Here is a 23220-nt window from a genome sequence, read left to right as displayed (position 1 = left end):
AAGGTACTTGGAGTTTTTTGTTCAAAGACTGCAAAAGCCACCCAACCACGTCAAGGTGTGCCTAAGTATGGATGATCCCTAACACTAAAGTCCTAACTCTCTGTCTGCCAAGCGTCGTCTGAATGAGGAGTGAAAGAAAAAAAGGTGTCGTTCGCAATTAAAACCTTGTCTAGAAAGGTTGTGTAGATAAGGGTGCTGAGCCCCAATGCAGACGAGGCATGGAGAGGTAGGACATTAGTGTAGGGAGTGGGACCAGCCATATTTAGGTACACCTTGACATGGATGGATTTTGCTCTCTTTGATAAATAACTGCTAACTGAAACCTTACGTCTTTTAATGTTTACAGCAATATTGTATTTCATGTATTCATTAATCGCAGTGAGCTGCCGCACTGTGTATATATATATATATATATATATATATATATATATATATATATATATGTTTGTATATTGGCCACATAGCATATTTTTGCACCTGTACATTATTATTAAAGGTGCACAGTTCTTATTTTTTGTAGTATACATTGTGTTTTTGTGGGGAGGCCTGTCCCCCACCAGTGCTCGGACCCCTTACCTGCATATGTTTCCCAGACAAGGTTTGAAACATGAGCAAATTTTTAATGGTAAATTAAACACTTTGTTTTGAGTGTGTTTAGCATGGGATGTTTTTGGTTTGATGTGCCTCGTGCTACTTTGGCCCATTTTGAGCTTGGAGGCCTAGTGGTTCATTTGTCAGTTTTTAGTTCACGTTTTTATGCAGTGAGTCATCACTTATTAACGAGCACACTATTAAAAGTTATGTTTTAAGCTTCTATTTTTGTCTCTGAATACCCCTCTGCTATTTTAGGGTTCTTAATGGTAAATTAGACAAGCAAATTAATAGTGGAATAAAACGTTTTTGGTATTTTATTAATTTCTCCTCTCCCCTGCAGAAATATTAACAATCAAAGTATTTGGCATCTAATGAGTTAACTTTTGTTTAATCCAAGTGGGTGTTATCAGACAGTTTTCACTGGGGGCGTGTACTTCTTCTCCCTGTATGACTTGTCCAATCATAAGCAGGCAGCAACACAGCAGAAAAAAGGACACGCCCCCCACTATAGTTTAGAGCAGGTTTCTTCATATGTTAGATTTAATCATACAACCCTGATCTCCTGATATAACCTCGTACATGACTAGAAGGTCCATGGAGGTTAGAGCAGATGACTAACTCCTTTCTGATAATGTCTATGTGGGGAGAGAGGCAGCACAGCTGAGTTTAGCTCTGTCACATTACAAATCCTTCTTTGAGCTCTCTTCCTCTCATAGCAATGTCAGCTCTGCACTACTGTTCCTCCCTTACACTGCCTGTCCATGCTGAGTCACACATGTCTGTTATGCTGAAAATAACTTGTAATCACTGTGCATGGAGAGCAGAGCAAGTTACTCCTGTGTGAGGCATATAGTGACAGCCTGCCGTGCTCATATAATGACCTTATTGAAAAGCGGTTAGTCAACTGTGCACTATACTCAGCCCTGTCTAACCATGCAGGAGGTTGGACCAGGAGATCAGAGCTGTGTCCTTACATGTTGCAACCTGCTCTAATCTATTTTTTTTATTGTTGTTTTTTTTTGAGGGGGGAGGGAGTGTGTTCTTCTTTTCTAAGTGTGTTGCTGCCTGTTTATGATTTGTCAGCATCAGAAAGAGAAAGTAGTACACTCCTCCAGTGAAATCTCTCTGATCAGTGAAATCTCTCTGATAATGCCCACTTGGACTAAAAAAAAAAGAACAACCAACTGTTTAGATACCAAATAAATTGATTGCTAATATCTCAGCAACAGTGAGGTTGAATTACAATAAAACAAACACGATTTATTCCACTCTGCAGCACCTGTTACATGTGTATCCAGTTCAACCAATAACATTTTGTGAGAGATCCTTTTTAATCCAGGGTTCCTTGTATGGAAGAAAGAGTTGTGCAAAAATATGATGGGGTTAGAATTATTAACTATTATATAGGTAGTCAACTTTAAATTTCCATTTGACTTTGCATATATATTTTTTCTAGATATCCTGTGGATTGTTATTCATCAGGCCGATGAGGTTAGGTGTTGGTCTCATTATAGGCACACCTTAGCAGTGCATTTATAACCTAGTGAAGGGTTTTAAATGTTTTTATCAGCATTGTGTTTTCCATGCTTTCCTTTTGCAATCTATAATAAAGAATTTATTGATATGGTGATCCCATAGTATTTGCATACTTCTTTCTTAAGGGTGCTTTACACGTTGCAACATCACTAGCGATTGATAGCGATGTCGCGAGCGATAGCATCCGCCCCCGTCGTTCGTGCGACATTTGTTGATCGTAGCGAACAATATTGCTACGGCAGCGTCACACGCACATACTGTTCAGCGACGTCGCTGTGTCCGCTGAACAATTCCTCCTTCAAGGGGGGGTGCGTTCGCGTCACAGCGACGTCACTAAGCGGCCGCCTAATAGAAGAGGAGGGGAGGAGATGAGCGGCCGGAACATGCCGCCCACCTCCTTACTTCCTCCTTTCCGGTAGATGCAGGTAGGATGATGTTCATCGTTCCTGCGGTGTCACACACAGCGATGTGTGGTGCCGCAGGAACGACTAACAACCAGCGGCATGAAATACCAACGACATTATGATTTGGAGCGACGTGTCAACGATCATCGATTTTTGCCATTTTTGCAATCATTGATCGTCGCTCCTTGCTGTCACACGCTGCGATGTCGCTAACGACGCCGGATGTGCGTCAAAAACACCGTGATCCCGACGATATACCGTTAGCGATGTCGCAGCATGTAAAGCACCCTTTAGTCTTTACATTTTCTTAGAATGTGCTTGGTTGGTCCTGATTTATTTGGTGGTGCCCTCAATGACTTCATTTCTTCCATAGGGTAACAATTACTGCACCGAACAACTGCGACTTCTAATCTAAGGGCTCGTGCGCACGTTGCATAATTGCATGCATTTACGCTGCGTATTGCTCTGCAGCGTAAATGCATGCGTCCTTTGTCCCCTGCACAATCTATGTAGATTGTGCATGATACGTGCGCACGTTGCTTTTTTGAACGCAGCGATTTGGATGCCAAAATTTTGACCCAAATCCGTGCGTACAATAAAGCAGCATGTCAATTAATTTGTGCGCTTTGGATGCTGCTCCCACTCTGTCTATGGTGGGGGCAGCATCCCGAGCGCATGAATTCGACATTTATTGTGCTGAAACACTGCATCCATTATGCAGTGTTTCTGCAGCGATTTGAAGCACACATGAGCTGTCAAATCGCTGCAGAATATTCACCAGTTATGTGCGAACATAGCCTAACAATAGTCAATTTCGATGTAACCCAAACCCAAATGTGAGCATTTCAAGTCCCATATCAATTGCAGTTTTGATGACTTACATCAGGGAGGGATTCGATGAAGCTCTGGATATTGGCATCCTTGGCTGCTTTCTCCACTTCTTCAAATGGCACCACCCGGCTGTTATCTCCATAGGCGATATTGTCCGCTATACTGCAGTCAAACAGTATGGGCTCCTGAGACACAATGCCCATCTGTGCCCGGAGCCACTGGATGTTCACAGACCTCACGTCCGAGCCGTCCACGCTCTAAAAGAAAGACACCGAGTGGCTAAACACTTGTATTCAGAGTTGCCAGTGGGTCACTAAGACATCCATTATGATAATTATTTACTTACCACCTCTCCGTCCAATGGGTCATAGAATCTTTCTAGAAGTTGGACCGTGGTACTTTTCCCGCACCCGCTGCTGCCCACTAGTGCCAGGGTTTGTCCTTTCCCTACGTTGATTTCCAATCCTCGAAGCACCGGCAAATCTGGTCGTGTTGGATAATTAAACCGGACTCCTTGGAATCGGACGTTCCCATCACACTGAGTCTGTAAGCAAAGACAAGACTTTTATTTAAGTGCTCCTCTGGCAAAAATTAAAGGGATTGTGCAGAATTAGAAAACCATATATGCTTTTAGATAGAAATAACGCCCCACTTGCACGTAGGTTGTGTCCCTTGAAGAGAATGCAGCCCAGTAGTAACACCACATACAATATATACACTGATATTGTGCTGTTTTTAGAAGAAAGCATATTTTTATAATCAATTTATACAATTAGGAGTCATACACTGTGTGCAGAATTATTAGGCAAATGAGTATTTTGATCCCATGATACTTTTTATACATGTCGTCCTACTCCAAGCTGTATAGGCTGAGAGCTAACTACCAATTAAGTAAATCAGGTGATGTGCATCTCTGTAATGCGGAGGGGTGCAGTGTAATGACATCAACACCTTATATAAGGTGTGCTTAATTATTAGGCAAGTTCCTTTCCTTTGGCAAAATGGGTCAGAAGAGAGATTTGACGGGCTCTGAAAAGTCCACAATTGTGAGATGTCTTGCAGAGGGATGCAGCAGTCTTGAAATTGCCAAACTTTTGAAGCGTGATCACCGAACAATCAAGTGTTTCATGGTAAATACCGAACAGGGTCGCAAGAAGCGTGTTGGGCAAAAAAGGCGCAAAATAACTGCCCATGAATTGAGGAAAATCAAGTGTGAAGCTGCCAAGATGCCATTTGTCACCAGTTTGGCCATATTTCAGAGCTACAACGTTACTGGAGTATCAAAAAGCACAAGGTGTGCCATACTCAGGAACATGGCCAAGGTAAGGAAGGCTGAAAAACCACCACCTCTGACCAAGAAACATAAGATAAAACGTCAAGACTGGGCCAAGAAATATCTTAAGACTGATTTTTCAAAGGTTTTATGGACTGATGAAATGAGAGTGACTCTTGATGGGCCAGATGGATGGGCCAGAGGCTGGATCAGTAAAGGGCAGAGAACCCCACTCCGACTCAGACACCAGCAAGGTGGAGGTGGGTTCTGGTATGGGCTGGGATCATCAAAGATGAACTTGTGGGACCTTTTCAGGTTGATGATGGAGTGAAGCTCAACTCCCAGACCTACTGCCAGTTTCTGGAAGACAACTTCTTCAAGCAGTGGTACAGGAAGAAGTCGGTATCGTTCAAGAAAAACATGATTTTCATGCAGGACAATGCTCCATCACATGCATCCAACTACTCCACAGCATGGCTGGCCAGTAAAGGTCTAAAAGATGAAAAAATAATGACATGGCCCCCTTGTTCACCTGATCTGAACCCCATAGAGAACCTGTGGTCCCTCATAAACTGTGAGATCTACAGGAAGGGAAAACAGTACACCTCTCGGAACAGTGTCTGGAGGCTGTGGTGGCTGCTGCACGCAATGTTGATCGTAAACAGATCAAGCAATGACAGAATCTATGGATGGTCGGCTGCTGAGTGTCATTATAAAGAAAGGTGGCTATATTGGTCACTAATTTTTTTGGGTTTTGTTTTTGTATGTCAGAAATGTTTATTTCTAAATTTTGTGCAGTTATATTGGTTTACCTGGTGAAAATAAACAAGTGAAATGGGAATATATTTGGTTTTTATTAAGTTGCCTAATAATTCTGCTCAGTAATAGTTACCTGCACAAACAGATATCCTCCTAAGATAGCCAAATCTAAAAAAAAAAAACACTCCAACTTCCAAAAATATTAATCTTTGAGATTTATGAGTCTTTTGGGTTGATTGAGAACATAGTTGTTGATCAATAACAAAAAAAATCCTCCAAAGAAGGGAATTTTGTTTACTTACCGTAAATTCCTTTTCTTCTAGCTCCAATTGGGAGACCCAGACAGTGGGTGTATAGCTACTGCCTCTGGAGGCCGCACAAAGAACTACACTTAAAAGTGTAAGGCCCCTCCCCTTCTGGCTATACACCCTCCCGTAGGAGTACGGATTCCTCAGTTTTAGTACCAAGCAAGAAGGAGGAAAGCCAATAACAGTTTCAAAAACAAATTCAATCCGATAACAAGATCGGAGAACTTAAGAAACAACATGAACAACATGTGCACCCGAAAAACGAAACCCTAAGAACAAATAGGGCGGGTGCTGGGTCTCCCAATTGGAGCTAGAAGAAAAGGAATTTACGGTAAGTAAACAAAATTCCCTTCTTCTTTTTCGCTCCTAATTGGGAGACCCAGACAGTGGGACGTCCAAAAGCAGTCCCTGGGTGGGTAAAAAGATACCACATGAACGGGCTGTCAGACAGCCTCTTCCTACAGGTGGGCCACCGCCGCCTGAAGGACCTGTCTACCTAGGCTGGCATCTGCCGAAGCGTAGGTATGCACTTGATAGTGTTTGGTAAACGTGTGCAGACTCGACCAGGTAGCCGCCTGGCACACTTGCTGAGCCGTAGCCTGATGCCGCAATGCCCAGGACGCACCCACGGCTCTGGTAGAATGGGCCTTCAGTCCAGATGGAATCGGAAGCCCAGCAGAACGGTATGTGTGAAGAATTGGTTCCTTGATCCACCGCGCCAGGGTGGATTTGGAAGCTTGCGATCCCTTATGCTGACCAGCGACTAGGACAAAGAGCGCATCAGAACGGCGTAGAGACGCCGTGCGAGAAATGTAAATCCTGAGTGCTCTCACCAGGTCCAACAGATGTAAACCCTTTTCAAATTGGTGAACTGGATGCGGACACAAAGATGGTAAAGTGATATCCTGATTGAGATGAAAGGAAGAAACCACCTTGGGAGAAAACTCTGGAATTGGACGCAGTACTACCTTGTCTTGGTGAAACACCAGGAAGGGAGATTTGCAAGATAACGCCGCTAGCTCGGACACTCTTCGAAGAGACGTGACCGCCACAAGAAAAACTACCTTTTGTGAAAGCCGAGAAAGGGGAACCTCTTTCAAAGGCTCGAAAGGCGGCTTCTGGAGAGCAATGAGAACCTTGTTCAGATCCCAGGGTTCCAATGGCCGTCTGTAAGGAGGAACGATATGACAAACTCCTTGGAGAAACGTGCGTACTTTAGAAAGCCGTGCCAAGCGCTTCTGAAAGAATACGGATAGCGCGGAGACTTGACCCTTAAGAGAGCTAAGCGACAAACCTTTTTCCAACCCAGACTGCAGGAAGGAAAGAAAAATTGGCAATGCAAATGGCCAGGGAGAAAACCCTTGAGCCAAGCACCACGCTAAGAATATCTTCCACGTCCTGTGATAGATCTTAGCTGAGGATGGTTTTCTAGCCTGTCTCATTGTGGCAACAACTTCATGAGATAAACCTGAGGCCGCTAGGATCCAGGACTCAATGGCCACACAGTCAGGTTCAGGGCCGCAGAATTCAGATGTACGCCACCGCCGTGGAATTGTCCGACTGAATGCGAATCTGCTTGCCTTCCAGCCATTGTTGGAAGGCTCGCAGGGCAAGATAGATTGCTCTGATTTCCAGAACATTGATCTGCAGGGTGGACTCTTCCTGAGTCCACGTCCCCTGAGCCCTGTGGTGGAGAAACACCGCTCCCCACCCTGATAGGCTCGCATCCGTCGTGACCACTGCCCAGGACGGGGGAAGGAACGACTTTCCCTGTGACAATGAGGTGGGGAGAAGCCACCAACGCAGAGAGTCCTTGGCAGTCTGAGAGAGGGAGACAGTCCTGTCGAGGGACGTCGATTTCCCATCCCATTGGCGTAGAATGTCCCATTGTAGAGGGCGCAGATGAAACTGCGCGAACGGGACTGCCTCCATTGCTGCTACCATCTTTCCTAGGAAATGCATGAGGCGCCTCAGTGAGTGCGACTGGCTCTGAAGGAGAGATTGCACTCCAGTCCGTAGCGAGCACTGCTTGTCCAGTGGAAGCTTCACTATCGCTGAGAGAGTATGAAACTCCATGCCAAGATAAGTCAGAGATTGGGTCGGGGTTAGATGAGACTTTGGAAAGTTGATAATCCACCCGAAACTCTGGAGAGTGTCTAGTGCCACCTTCAGACTGTGCTGGCATGCCTCTTGAGAGGGTGCCTTTATAAGCAGGTCGTCTAGATACGGGATGACCGAGTGACCCTGCGAGTGCAGAACAGCTACTACTGCTGCCATGACTTTGGTGAAGACCCGGGGGGCTGTTGCCAGACCGAAAGGTAACGCTACGAACTGCAGGTGTTCGTCGTGTATGACGAAGCGTAGGAAACGCTGATGCTCTGGTGCAATCGGCACGTGGAGATACGCATCTTTGATATCTATTGATGCTAGAAAATCTCCTTGAGACATTGAGGCTATGACGGAGCGTAGGGATTCCATCCGGAACCTCCTGACTTTTACGTGTCTGTTGAGCAACTTTAGATCCAGGACGGGTCGATACGATCCGTCCTTTTTTGGGACCACAAACAGATTGGAGTAAAAACCGTGACCTTGTTCCTGAAGAGGGACGGAGGTCACCACTCCTTCCGCCTTTAGAGCGGCCACCGCCTGCAACAGAGCATCGGCTCGGTCTGGTGGTGGAGAAGTTCTGAAGAAACGAGTTGGCGGACGAGAACTGAACTCTATCCTGTACCCGTGAGACAGAATATCCCTCACCCAACGGTCTTTGACGCGTGACAGCCAAATGTCGCCAAAGTGGGAAAGCCTCCCACCGACCGCGGGTGTGGGAATCGGAGACTGCAAGTCAGGAGGACGCCGTCTTGGCAACGGTTCCTCCGGCTGTCCTTTTTGGGCGTGACTGAGACCTCCAAGAATCTGAGCGTCTCTGGTCTTTGTGAGTCTTTTTTGACGAGGCGAATTGGGACCTGCCCGGTCCTCGAAAGGACCGATAACCAGACTGACCCTTCCTCTGTTGGGGTTTGTTTTGTCTGTGTTGCGGTAAGGATGAGTCCTTACCCTTGGAGTGTTTGATGATTTCATCCAAACGCTCTCCAAACAATCGGTCACGAGAAAAAGGCAAATTGGTTAAGCACTTCTTGGAATGAGAATCTGCTTTCCAATGTCTCAACCACAGGGCCCTACGCAAAACAACGGAGTTGGCTGACGCCACTGCCGTGCGGCTTGTAGCGTCAAGAACAGCATTAATCGCGTACGACGCGAATGCCGCCATTTGCGAGGTCAATGGTGCTACCTGCGGGGCAAATGCACGTGTGACTGAGTCGACTTGCGCAAGCCCGGCTGAGATAGCTTGGAGTGCCCATACGGCCGCAAAAGATGGCGCTAATGACGCTCCAATCGCTTCATAGATGGATTTCAGCCAGAGCTCCATCTGCCTGTCAGTGGCATCTTTAAGTGCCGCTCCATCTTCAACTGCAACCAAGGATCTAGCTGCAAGCCTGGAAATTGGAGGATCCACTTTTGGACACTGGGTCCAACCCTTGACCACCTCAGGGGGAAAAGGATAGCGTGTATCTTTAAGCCGTTTAGAAAAACGCCTTTCAGGATAAGCGTGGGGTTTCTGGATTGCGTCTCTAAAGTCAGCGTGGTCCAGAAAAGTGCTTAATGTACGCTTAGGGTATCTGAAATGGATTCTCTCGTGCTGCGAAGCTGACTCCTCTACAAGAGGAGCTGGTGGGGAAATATTTAACATCTTATTGATGTTAAATATAAGATCATTAACTATGGCGTCACCATCTGGTGTATCTAGATTGAGAGCGGTCCCAGGATCAGAATCCTGATCAGTTACGTCCGCCTCATCACCCATAGATTCATCTCGCTGGGATCCTGACCATTGAGATGAATGTGAAGGCCCGTCATAGCGAGCCCGCTTAGGCTGCCCGGGGCCATCGTCCGAGTCAGAGTCTTCACCCTGAGGTGTATGTGCCCGTCCCGGAGCTTGGAGGTAACTCAGCTGAGGGGGACCAGGGGGCAATGATTGCACAGTGTCCGTGGCCTGAAGTACAGGCCTAGCTCGCAATGTGTCAAGAATTTGTGACATAGTGAGAGACATTCTGTCAGCAAAAGCCGCAAACTCAGTTCCTGTCACCTGGACAGCATTCACAGGTGGTACACCCTGGGTCACGTCCAGCAGAGGTCTCGACTGTGCAAGCGCCGCAGGGGCCGAGCACTGCCCACAATGGGGGTCCGTGGAGCCTGCCGGTAGAAAAGTCCCACATGCGGTGCAGGAAGCATATCATGTCTGTGCCTTGGCACCCTTGCGTTTTACGGACGACATGCTGCTGGCTCTCTGCAATGTGAGAGAGTCTATAGCCAAAGGGCGACCAGCGCTATGCAATACAAAGTATTTGTAGAAACAAAATACTAAGAATACTACTGGCACAAGAGGGGGTGAGCCCTGAGGGCTGCTTACCGCCCGCTGAATAGCGGGTAAGAGGCGCAGAATTCCTTGTCTGGGTCTCCCCGGCTCCCCTCTGCAGCTCAGCGTGTCAGCAGGAATGGCTGCCGGCGTCTGTGGAGAGGGGCGGTCCGTGGGAGTTCCTAAACAAAAGTGCGAGAAACAGTGTCCCCTCTGTGCCGATTGTGAGGGCTGGAGTATGTAAAAACGACTCCAGCCCTCGGCGCTGATGCACTGACCAGCGTCCCGCCCCTCTCCTGACTGGCAGGTCTGGGGGCGGGAACGAACGGAAGCAGGCCGCAAAAGCCGGGGACTCGAGTTATCAGCGCGGCCGCCGTAAAAGCGCGGCCCGCGCTGAAGTCCCCGGCGCACCACAAGTGCCAGCCGCGCCGCAGTCCCAGCGGCCGGCGCGACCGATTCCCAGAAGTGTGCCTGCTTCAGCGAAGCTGAATGAGGCCATGGCACAAGCGCCGCAGCGCTGATGTCCCCGGCGCACTACAACACCCAGCATGCTGCGGTGTGAGCGCCAAATGCACGGGGACACAGAGTACCTTGAGGAAGCAGGGCCATGTCCCTGATGTACTCCGCTCCATCCAGCATCTTCTCCAGGGGCTGTAGATGGAGCACGGTCTCAGTGCCTGGAGACCAGTAAATCCCACTTCACCCAGAGCCCTGTAAAAAGGGATGGGGAAGGAATCAGCATGTGGGCTCCTGCCGCCGTACCCGCAATGGGTACCTCAACCTTACAAACACCTCCGACATACAGTGGGGTGAGAAGGGAGCATGCTGGGAGCCCTGTATGGGCCCTCTTTTCTTCCATCCGACATAGTCAGCAGCTGCTGCTGACTAAAAACAATGGAGCTATGCGTGCGTGTCTGACCTCCTGCGCACAAAGCTAAAACTGAGGAATCCGTACTCCTACGGGAGGGTGTATAGCCAGAAGGGGAGGGGCCTTACACTTTTAAGTGTAGTTCTTTGTGCGGCCTCCAGAGGCAGTAGCTATACACCCACTGTCTGGGTCTCCCAATTAGGAGCGAAAAAGAAATACAACTTGCCTAATAATTCTGTACACAGTGTAGTGTCATTAGCCCCTCCCCACATTGTGTAGCTACATTTCTATGTGGCTATCGATATGTCTTCTTTTTAATGTAGGGGCAGATAGACAAGCAATCAAAAATAATTCCATTAATTCGTGAAAGATCTTACAGGTTTGTGGCCGTCCGCGCTGTAGCTGTCGATAAGAGGCTCCCTCTCCAGCAGATTGAATATATGAGCTGCTGACGTCTTGGCTTTTGCATAGTCTGGAGCAAAGGAGCTGGTCTGACCCAATGCCATGGCACCAAATACAATGGCTGAAAATACCCTGTACAGAAAAAATACATATATGTAATAATCAAAAATTTGGAGACAAAAGATAAACATAAAAAAAAGGTAAACTTACAAGAATACATCCTCCATATTTGTGTGATTGTTTGCTACCAACCAAGCCCCAAAGCGGAAACACGCGGCGTAGGCAAAGAACATGATGGCTTGAGATAACCCAAAAGTCACTCCGTGAATGTGCGCTTTCTTAATAGAATTCCTAGTCACAAGAAAAGGACAATAAATTCTTCAATGTGAGACGAGGGATCTTCTGTGCTCGGTCTCAGCCGGTAACAACCCCCATAGATGCAACAGTGCACATATTATGGCTTCTCTCACTTGTAGGGTCCCACCAGTTTTTCATCATACATAGACTCGAACTTCATCTCTCGGGTTAATGAGACCACGGTCCGAATGTTCTCTACGGCTTCAGTGGCGATCTATAATAGAAGGAGCGGGGCTCAGTAAATGAGGAGCTTTGGTTATGAGGCCAGGCACTGCCAGCCAGGGCTGCCATTAGGGCATTACTGCCATTACTGGTGTATGGGGCCCGAAGAGCAGAAACAAAGAGAGGGGGAGCCAGAATGGGTGAAATGCTGAGCCTGGCAGACAGCATGGAACATTGGGGCCTGGGGTAAAAACTTTACTTTGCTTTATTAAGCCCCAGTGACTTAGTCACAACTACTTATATTGTATGACCACAGCAGAGGGGTCCGGCCATGTCTGGTATCAGTGACGTCAAATGCTGCCGGCTTGCCCTCTGTTCCTAAGCTGCTGGCACACCTCGGGTCCTTGCGGCTTATTACCGGTATATGGAGAAATTAAGGGCCTGAAAGTGATGAGGTGAACATGCCTACTCGCCCGTCCTGTGTAACATCCCATTCCCCCATCTGACCTTCCATTCGCCCACCTGGTGGCCCACCCACCCACTACTCTCCTTGTGCTCCCCTCCTTGCTCATGCTGAAGTTGGAGGCCATCTCTGCCTGCTACCTGCCTGCAAACCACTAAGTACTACTACAAGTTCAACTTCACCTCACGCAGACTACAACTCAAAAATATCTCCCGGATCCGTGCTTTCCTTAACCAAGAATCAGCAAAAACATTAGTGCATGCCCTCATCATCTCCCGCCTCGACTACTGCAACCTCCTGCTCTCTGGCCTCCCTTTCAACACTCTTGCACCCCTCCAATCTATCCTAAACTCTGCGACCCGCTTAATCCACCTCTCCCCTCGTTATTCCCCAGCCTCGCCACTCTGCCAATCCCTTCACTGGCTTCCCATCGCCCAACGACTCCAGTTCAAAACATTAACCATGACATACAAAGCCATCCACAACCTGTCTCCTCCTTATATCTGTGACCTAGTCTCCTGGTACCAACCTGCACGCAACCTCAGATCCTCACAAGATCTCCTTCTAAACTCCTCTCTTATTTCCTCTTCCACAATCACGTACAAGATTTCTCCCGTGCCTCCCCCATACTCTGGAACGCTCTGTTGCATATCAGACTCTCCCCTACCGTGGAAAGCTTCAAGAGGAACCTCAAGACCCACCTCTTCCAACAAACCTACAATAGCCCTCAGTCCAGTACACCACTGCGTGACCAGCTCTGTCCTCACCTATTGTACCATCACCCATGCCCTGTAGACTGTGAGCCCTCGCGGGCAGGGTCCTCTCTCCTCCTATACCAGTCTGTTTTGTACTGTTAATGATTGTTGTACGTATACCCTCTTTCACTTGTAAAGCGCCATGGAATAAATGGCGCTATAATAATAAATAATAATAATACTGATTGCTGCCTGCCCCCTGCAATGAGGTACACTTCACTGTCTAAAGGGGATATTCCAATAACCTAATACTTATTCCCTATACACAACCTATGAGATAATTATTAGGGCCAGTTATCATGGTGGATCTTAAAGCAGACGTTTGATGCAGACAGCCACGCCGATGTTATGCTGAATATCCACAGCAGCTGCTTCCTCAATGCCTCCCATTCATCTCTATGGGAGACAGAGATGAGGATTGTAGAACGGCCGGTTTTAGGGATTGTAGAAAGTTTGAGTGGAGTCTGGACGGAGTCTCAAGGGAACCCGAAATGTTTGCCAGTATGGGACCCTGAAAGTCTTGGTTGCAGCCCAATAATGGCAATGAGTGGCTCTATGATGCACTCTTGTTTGATAGTATGGGTCCGAGGTAGGCAGATGTCTGGACATCAGTATCAGGCTAGGGTCACACGACTGTAGATTATCTCATTAATCGTTGTTATTGACACTCCAATCAATCTCTGATCCGAGTGTCAGCATATTGTGATCCGATTCTCTCGGATGACAGAATTGTAGCACACTGAAAAGATGGAAAACAAAATGTCTCCATCTGCTCTATTATGTGAGTCTGTGGAAATCGGACTGCAATCAGATGTCACCCGAGTGCAGTCTGATGATTTCCACACATCCATAGACGTGAATGGGCGAGTCTTGTCTGATTTGGGCGGCAAATCGCAGCATACACATAAATTCTATCAGTGAAAAAATGTGGGCATCAAAACTGCATTACTACCCTGGGCTGCTCTGACACTTGGTATCTCCAAATATCTTCAGCAGCACAGGGTGGAGAATGGAGGGGGCGAGCTAAGTGCTGGCAAACAGGCTGCAGCAATGCATGATGAACCTTGTAGCATTAGTACCATCATACCATCATTCCGAGTACTATCCAATAAAAAAATAGGACAGCAATTGTCCGATGTATTTGGTCATGTGAGCAAGCCCTCATGGAGCTATCTGCCCAACTGTGGCTGCCCCACAAAACCACTATTTATAGAGAAGGAGGCATTATGAAAGCATCCTGACCTGTATGTCTCGGGCTTTCTTCACAGATCCAGTAATTATTTCTGGGTTTTGGGTCATAAAAACAGGAATAAAATATCTCACTACATCATGACCCATTCATTTCAAGGGTCATAAGAGGATGACCTTTTGCCTCTTTTCCAGGGGAAAAAAACCAGATACCAACTGGATCCATTTTGTCGAAAGGCCACTTTACACACTACGACATCGCTAATGCGATGTGGTTGGGGTCACGGATTTTGTGACGCACATCCGGCCGCATTAGCGATGTCGTTGCGTGTGACACCTATTAGCGATTTTGAATCGTTGCAAAAACGTTCAAAATCGCTCATCGGTGACATGCCCCCCTAATTTCGATTATCGTGCTGCTGCAGTAACGATGTTGTTCGTCGTTCCTGCGGCAGCACACATCGCTATGTGTGACACCGCAGGAACGAGGAACCTCTCCTTACCTGCGTCCCGCCAGCAATGAGGAAGGAAGGAGGTGGGTGGGATGTTTATCCCGCTCATCTCCGCTTTGATTGGGTGGCCGCTTAGTGACGTTGCTATGACGCAGAATGAACCGCCCCCTTAGAAAGGAGGCGGTTCGCCGGTCACAGCGATGTCACTAGGCAGGTATGTAGTGTGACGGGTCCGAGCGATTTTGTGCGCGACGGGCAGCGATTTGCCCATGTCGCACATACGATGAGGGCAGGTACGCACGCTTGCGATATCGCTACCGATATCGCAGCGTGTAAAGCGGCCTTAACAGTGAAGTTGATGGGAAAGAGATCAGAACAAATAGTTTCCAATGTGTATAAGTTTATATTGTATGTAACTAATCCAGTGTTTTTTAAAATACTGGATCCATTAGTAAGGCTGCGTGCCCACTATCAGGGTTCACAGCGTTTTGGACGCAGTGTATTTTCGTTGCGTTTCAAACGCTGCATTGTACAGTACAATCACAGTGGATGGGATTTCTAGAAATCTCCTGCCCACTGTGCCTGTCTTTCCAGAAGCAAAAATTAACCTGCTGTGCAGCTTCCCAAGCCTCAGCATGTCAATTCTTTGCGGTGAAACTGCAATATTCTCCACAGGGAGAACACAGCGAGAGACCGCAACTGTCCGAGCCTGGATTGTTGGCACGAGCAGATGTGGTCTCCTGCACAGGAAACTCAAGGACCCGCCATGTCCAGGATGCAGCGGGTCCTGATGGTGTGCACAAACCCTAACAAATGACAACTGGATGTGTGAACAGCGCCTTCGTGTGTTCCAGGCTGACGGCACGTATTACGGCAGATGGCGCTCACCTTTCCAGCTACTTCCAGCACGTCTTTGTCCTTCTTTGCATGCCCTGCAAAGGCTTTCATCTGCAGCAGCGCAGAGACAGCGAGGACCGGTACAATCGCCAAGATAAGGAGGGTTAGCTGCCATCCATATATGAAAGATATTATGGTCGCAGTGCCCAAGTTTGCAATGTTCTGAGCCAGTAAGGCCAGTCTGGATCCGGTGGCCTGCAATAAAGACGCACAGGTACAATATGGTAAATGTCATCTTGTTCCATAAACCGTTTGTGTAAACCATTTTTCCGTAGCTTTAGATTAACTGTAAGTAAAGTTCTAAGGTCGGGACAAAAATCTACAGATGTCAGTGTGTCGCCCTGGGCAAGCCAGGGGACACGGGTCACAACACCACCACACCCCACACTCCAGGTAGGCACATCAATGCTAACCACAAATCCTTGTTGCCTTCCTCCAGGAGTTTGATGATGCACACCAGGGGGTGGGCCAGGCGGTTGGCTCCGCCCACCGAGGAGCTCACAACTCTGGAGGCGGGAAAACCAGGCAGATTAGCCCAGGCAGGGCAAGAGTGAACAACAGAGTCTAGCTCAGGGAGGAGCAGGAGTGAGGAGCTAAGTGAGAAAGTGAACAGCTAAGTGAAAGTGAAGGAAGAAAAGCAGTAAAGAAAGAAAGCCTGAAGGTCCAGCTTTGTGTAGGGCCAGATCAACAAGGTCAGCGACGGCGGTGACTGTCTGGAGGGGGACCATTTGGAAGTTCCTGGAAGGACCCCGTTGGCTGTGTGCCCGGTGGTCTGGAGCAGTGTTCCGAAGGACAGTCAGCACCAGGGCAGGGGCCTCTCGGACCCCGGCAAGGCTAGGAGTCGCCAAATTTGCCGAATCCGTCAGTGACGGGGACGCAGATCCCCCAGCAACCAAGTCCCAATTGAAGGCAATAGCCCAACCTGAACCGGGGAGACACCGCCACCGCCAGGGCACCAGTTTCCCCAGGGCCAGCGCCTGCGGGCAAAGTGTAGAGCTCCTCCGGCCCAGATTGCAGTCTGGGAGCGGGTAACCGGAGGGAATCCACCGCTACCACAAGTCAACCATAGGTGCAAGGAAGAGGGACATCACCGTCACCTACCGGGAGTGCAGGTGCAGCCGTCTGTGGGACCGTCCTACCAGCCGTTTGGTTTACCGTACAAACTGTGTCCGTGTCTCAGGCTGAGTGAGTACCACAGTGCCGCAAGGCACAGCGCTGCCCCCGCGTCCCTGCGCCCATCAGGCCCCGCACCTACCTCTCCATCACCGGGCCCCGGGATCACCAACCCCTACCCACGGAGGGGCAACACAACAACTGGCTGCTCCGCATCACCATCCCCGGGATCCCCATATTGAGCAGCGGTGGTGAAATCACCACGACCGTGGGTGGCGTCACGAACTATAACAATCCCCAACACCCAACCACAAAACCCCCCTTTCACTCACGGGCGAGGAGTGTCGCTCGGTAAACCCCGGGATCCGGCCCACAGCTCGAGCCACCACTGAGCAGCTGCCGGACCCGAGCAGAAGGGGTGAGCGCGGTGTGCTGACACCCTCCTCCCCGCCCGCGACAACTTACTTGGCGTCACGAACAGGATCTTACCGCTCTGCCGTCAGGTAGAGGTGCGCCTTGTTACCGCCGGAGGCATCCGGCAGGAAAATTTCAGAAGCCGCCATCTTTGGCGCGAAAAGTTCCCGCTCGAGCGTCTTCTCGAGCAGTAGAGGCGCGAAGGCCAAAACCCCGCCCCGAGAGAGGAGGGGCCGGAAAGAGCTAAGGGGGACGGAAACAAGATGTCTGCGCCTGACGGAGCCGCTGGAGGAGCGGTGGTCGCAGCCGCAGCGGCACCCGCGGATGGGAATGGGCCTGCCCAGGTCCCGGCCGTACCGGCGGGAGGTGCCGCGGCCCCCGCGCTTGCTCAGGTCATGCCGTTTTCCTTGCCCTATGCGCCCGGAGCTGCCTGGCTACCGCGGTATGACGGGAAACCGGATGCCCTACAGGCCTTCCGGAAAAAGCTTAACCCGTTGCTAGAGCTGTACCCCCTGACTGATAAGCAACGTGCAGCGATAGTGCTAGGCCAGTTAACCGGTGCGGCGGAGCAGGAAGCGGAGACCTGGGCCGAGGGGGACCGGCTCTCTGTAGCCACCATCTTCGAGAAGCTACAGACTGCCTTCGAGACCCGGACTGAAGCTGAGCTGAGGATGCAGTTTTACCAGTGCCGGCAACGAGCTGGGGATAGCATTAGGGACTATGCTCTACGTCTGCAGACCGCCCTCCGCACGCTGAAGCGGGTGAACTCTATTAATGAGGCGGATAGCAACAAGATGTTAGTGGAGCAATTTGCGCAGGGGATGAGGTCCCCTGAGGATCGTAAAAAACTCCGGCTGTGGGCCCTGGAACACCCTGATGTAGACTTTGCTGTGTTAAAGGAGCGGGCTATCAAAGCACTACAGCCCCCAGCTGCTGAAGTTCTGGAACCCGTCCCGTGGCCCGTCGAGACAGCTCCCGTTGTGGCGGCCTCAGCCAAACCAACCTCTTTAATGCCTGCAGCCCCGAGCAGCACAGTAGAAGAGCTGGCAGCCCAGGTCCGTCGCATGGACGGAGACCTTGCCAAGATCCTTGCTGCGCTACAACCTCTGACCAGATCTCAGCCTCCAGTGCAGATACAGCTTGCTGACAGTCCTGAAGATGTTCCCTGGATGCAGCGGAGAAGCGCTAACAACCCACGGAGCAGACCCCCAATCTGCTACAAGTGCCGTAAGCCGGGCCATTATTACCGACAGTGCCCGTTAAACGAGCAACCCCTGGGGCCCCGGGCCAATCCTCAGGAGTAGAACACCGTGGCCCCCCGGACTGGCGAGACCGATATATCGGGGCCCGCCCTATCATCCCCGTGGCTGTGGACGGCATACCAGTGATGGCTCTCTTGGACACTGGATCACAGGTAACTACCATACCGTACACGTTGTATCAGCAGTATTGGGCCACAGACGAGCTGGCGCCTCCAGACAATAGTATAAATTTGATTGCCGCTAATGGACTTCCATTGACCCAGGTGGGGTATAAACAAGTGGCTATGACAGTGGGGCAAGCTGAACTGCAACACCAGGGTATGATTGTGATCTTGAATGAACCCAGTGATCATAACCCGAAAATAGTGCTGGGAACCAATGTGATGGAACACTGCATGGCTGATGTGTTGAACCTATTGCAACAGCTAGCCGCCACAGCGGCGGGGAGCCGGCAGAGGGCTGTGCAGCGTGAGATCCGCGCCCTGATGTACCGCCAGCATGTAAGCTCAACAGGAGGGGAGATTGGGGGAGTGAGAGTGATGGATGTTGCTCCATTGACTGTGCCCCCTATGAGTGAGATGATGATCTGGTGTAGGGCAGCAGTAGGGCCTCAGGGGCGTGACTACCCTGCGATGATGGAGCCCATGCCCTCCGAGCACTGGCCCACTGTAGTGGCCGCCCGAGGGGTGGTAGATGTGAAGAAAGGGAGAGTGCCCGTGAGAGTGTTGAACTGTGGGGAGGAAGAAGTCAGGCTCCCCCGGTATGCCACCATTGCCAAGCTGCTCACCCTGGACCCTCACACTATCCATGAAGCCAGTCCATCCACACTTCCACCTACCCCCAGCACTTCCCCACCCCAGGGGGACACAAAGGAGTGGCACCAACAGCTACATGTAGGCACTGATGATACCCCGACACATCACAGGGCCGGGGTACACAGGGTGGTGCAGGAGTACGAACAGGTTTTCAGTAAGCACCCCCTAGACTTTGGGCGGATCAAGGGGGTCCAACACCACATTCCCACAGGTGAACATTCCCCTATCAAAGAGAGGTATAGACCTATTCCCCCTGCACATTACCAGTGTGCCAAAGATATGTTGAGGAATATGAAGGAGGCAGGGGTTATTCGGGACAGCTGTAGTCCCTGGGCCGCTCCGTTGGTACTGGTCAAGAAAAAGGATGGTACCATGCGGATGTGTGTGGACTACCGGAAGATCAACCAGATAACCCATAAAGATGCCTATCCCTTACCTCGTATTGAAGAGTCTTTGGCTGCACTGAGAACTGCAAACTACTTCTCGACCCTTGACCTCACCAGCGGATACTGGCAAGTGGCCGTGGCCCCCGAGGACCGGGAGAAGACCGCCTTCACCACCCCGATGGGGCTCTGCGAATTCAATAGCATGCCGTTTGGGCTGTGCAATGCCCCCGGGACCTTCCAACGGTTGATGGAGTGCTGTCTGGGACATTTAAACTTCGAGACCGTCCTGCTGTATTTGGATGATGTGATTGTTTATTCCCAGACGTATGAAGCCCATCTGGAGCACCTGGCCGAGGTGTTCGCGTCCCTTGCCAAGTACGGGATGAAGTTGAAGCCCTCAAAATGCCACCTGCTGAAACCCAGGGTTCAGTATCTAGGGCATATGGTGAGTGCGGATGGTGTCGCCCCCGACCCTGAGAAGATTACTGCCATCCAGAGCTGGCCGAGACCAACTACAGTGAGGGAAGTAAGGCAGTTTCTGGGTCTGGTGGGGTACTATCGGCACTTTATAAAGGGGTACACGAAGATGGCTGCCCCCATGCAAGATCTCCTCGTGGGACAGACCAAAGGTGGTAGACCCATTGGAGCCCCACTGTCGTGGGAGGACAAACATGAGGAGTCCTTTTGCCAGTTGAAGGCGGCCTTGACCGGAGAAGAGGTCCTGGCGTACCCTGACTATGGGCGCCCGTTCATCCTCCACACGGACGCCAGTAATGTGGGGCTAGGAGCGGTCCTATCCCAGGTCCAGGATGGAAAGGAGAAGGTGATTGCCTACGCTAGCCGAAAACTCCGGCCGACCGAAAGGAACCCCGAGAATTATAGCTCCTTCAAGCTCGAGCTATTGGCGTTGGTATGGGCTATCACGGAGCGGTTCCGCCACTACTTGGCGGCAGCAACCTTCACCGCGTTTACGGACAACAATCCGCTGACTCACCTGAACACGGCCAAGTTGGGCGCGCTGGAGCAGCGGTGGGTAGCCCGGCTAGCCAACTATGATTTCACCATAAAGTACCAAGCTGGTCGTGTCAACATAAATGCTGATGCACTCTCCCGGATGCCCCATTTGTCAGAAGAGGGGTGCGAGGATGACGACCTCGAGGAGATCGAGTTGCCTGCGTTTCACCAGCCACCTACTGAGAGGGTACAAGTATGCCAGCAGAGGGTAGATCTGGACCCGCGGCCCAGTCAAGAGTGGCAGGACGCCCAGGACCAAGCGCCGGCTGTCCGCCTTGTCAAGACTCTGGTGGAACAAGGTGCTATGGGAATAGACCCTGCCGCTCCAGCCGAAGCCCAACGCTTGTGGAAAGAACGAAAACGGCTTTACCTACACCAAGGGAGGCTGTACCGTGAGCTGATCAACCCGAAGACCCATGAGAAAATATGCCAGTTGATCGTTCCTCAAGCTGATGTCGCTACTGTCCTGCGGGCATACCATGATGGTGCTGGCCACTTCGGGTGGAAGAAGCTGGAGATGCTGTTGAGGGAGCGGTTCTATTGGAGTGGGATGCGTGAATCGGTGGAAGCCTGGTGCCGAGAGTGCGGTCCTTGTACACTGAGGAGAAAGGACGAGACTAGCCAGAGGGCACCGTTACATCCCATAGTCACCCATCAGCCGCTGGAGCTGGTCGCCCTGGACCATGTCAAGCTCACCCCTAGCCGAAGTGGGTACACCTACGCATTGACCATGGTAGACCACTACTCAAGATTTATGGTGGTAGTCCCCGTTAAGGACCTAACTGGTCGAACCGCTGCTCGAGCGTTCCAGGCTTATTTCTGCCGACCCCATGGGTACCCCGAGAAGGTGCTGACTGACCAAGGCCCGGCTTTTGAAGCAGAGGTGTTTCACGAATTCTGCCAGTTGTACGGCTGCAAGAAGATCCGGACCACTCCGTACCACGCCCAAACCAACGGCATGTGCGAGAAAATGAACCACTTGGTCCTGGGGCTCCTCAAGACGTTACCGCTGGAAGAACGGAACATGTGGCCGGAAAAGCTACCTGACTTGGTTGACATGTACAATAATATCCCGTCCAGCTCGACGAAGTGCACCCCAGCGTATTTGATGAGGGCTCGGCCTGGCCGCCTGCCGGTGGATCTGGAGATGGGGTTGGAAGCCCCGGAAGCACTCCCTTCAACGGCGGAGTGGGAAAGTCGGAGGAGGGCGCAGTACCGGCAAATCCAGGAGTATGTGGAGAAAAACCTCAGTCGAAGTCGAGAGCAGCAGGAGCACCGGTTCAACCAGAAGGCGCTCGCAGGTCCTTTCCAGCCAGGAGATGTGGTGCTGAAACGGAAGAGAAAAGCCCACAAGCTGGATGATCAGTGGGAGCAAGTCCCTTATGTCATACAACCCACAGAATGGGGAGATGGGAAGACCTACCAGATCAGTCGTGACCAAGGGGGCACCCTAGCCACAGTTTCTCGGGACCATCTAAAAAAATGCCCCCCAGCGTTAAAGACAGAGGCTGAAGTACCGGTTCCTCCACCAGTGGAGAAGGCAGCAGAGGTAATCCACACTGTAATGGGTGACTTCCCAGCAAACTGGCCTACACAGAACGGCGCGGTGATTCTTCCAGTGATACTGTTCCCACAACCCGTGGATGAAGAAGTAGTGGAAGCGGTTAACCGTGAGCCAGAACCAGTGCCAGTGCCCAGGGATGAACCTGTACCCAGCCCCCCTACACCTCCGCCTGCCCCACACTGTAGCAGGGAGGAGGAACCGATTGTTCCCTCTACCCCACTGTCTAGCACCACTGACACCGGGCCCCGAAGGTCCACCCGTTCCAACCTAGGTAGACGCCCACTTAGGTACAGGGAGACCGTTCTATGAGTAAAAGGGGTCCGCAAATGTAAAAGAGTGTTTGTTGTTGTAAAAAGTTGAAAATGATAAGAAAATGAAAATTACCGAGTTTTTCATCTGATTTGCTTTTGTGATTGAACCGGCAGGAGCTGGCACCGTTGTCCCCGTGGGGACCGTTAAAGTTTATTTGCATGGGAACTATCCATGGACAAGCCCGTGAACTTGCAGGGCACCACAAACGTTAAGTGGCTTGTAAATATGTTGGTTACCGTTACCGTTTCCGCAATACCGTCTCCGGAGAGGCAGGTTGGAGGGAGGGCCCTGAGCGGAGCAGGCTAGGGCCCAGCCACCAAAGGAACCGGTGGCCACCCTCTGGAGGGAAGGACAGATCCCGCTCGGGTGACTTGTGCTGGACTGTGGGTCAAGGGGTGCTGCCTGGGTTTTAGGGGCAGCATCAGGGCCAGGTTGCTTGGGTGGGAGAGAGCGGAAACCGTAACCGTAAACCGTTGCAACGTTTAAGTAAATGTGCCTCCCGTCTTGGGAAGAGTTTTGATTAAAAATGTTATTCATGTTTGCTTAACCTTGTTACCCCCTTTTTACAGAAAAATAAAACCGGTGTAGGACGGCAGCCCGCGGACGGTCTGCATTTTGCTAAGGGGGAATGTGTCGCCCTGGGCAAGCCAGGGGACACGGGTCACAACACCACCACA

General features: G+C 50.5%; 1 protein-coding gene across 2 annotated transcripts in view; it reads right to left on the bottom strand.

The window, feature by feature from the left end:
- ABCB1 (ATP binding cassette subfamily B member 1) overlaps positions 1–23220 on the bottom strand; it is a 149192-nt gene that overhangs the window by 4636 nt on the left and 121336 nt on the right. For both annotated transcript variants that reach the window (XM_075315614.1, XM_075315613.1), the window contains exons 21-26: positions 15655–15858; positions 11860–11960; positions 11600–11740; positions 11365–11521; positions 3712–3909; positions 3416–3622 (exon numbers count right to left, since the gene is read on the bottom strand). In XM_075315614.1, the coding sequence (XP_075171729.1) occupies positions 3416–3622; positions 3712–3909; positions 11365–11521; positions 11600–11740; positions 11860–11960; positions 15655–15858 (1008 nt within the window). The remainder of the gene's footprint in view (positions 1–3415; positions 3623–3711; positions 3910–11364; positions 11522–11599; positions 11741–11859; positions 11961–15654; positions 15859–23220) is intronic.

This window comes from Anomaloglossus baeobatrachus, chromosome 6 (genome assembly GCF_048569485.1).
Source record: "Anomaloglossus baeobatrachus isolate aAnoBae1 chromosome 6, aAnoBae1.hap1, whole genome shotgun sequence".
NCBI classification, from domain to species: domain Eukaryota; kingdom Metazoa; phylum Chordata; class Amphibia; order Anura; family Aromobatidae; genus Anomaloglossus; species Anomaloglossus baeobatrachus.
Note: the sequence above shows the minus strand (reverse complement) of the source record. Positions and strands in the feature narration are given on the sequence as shown.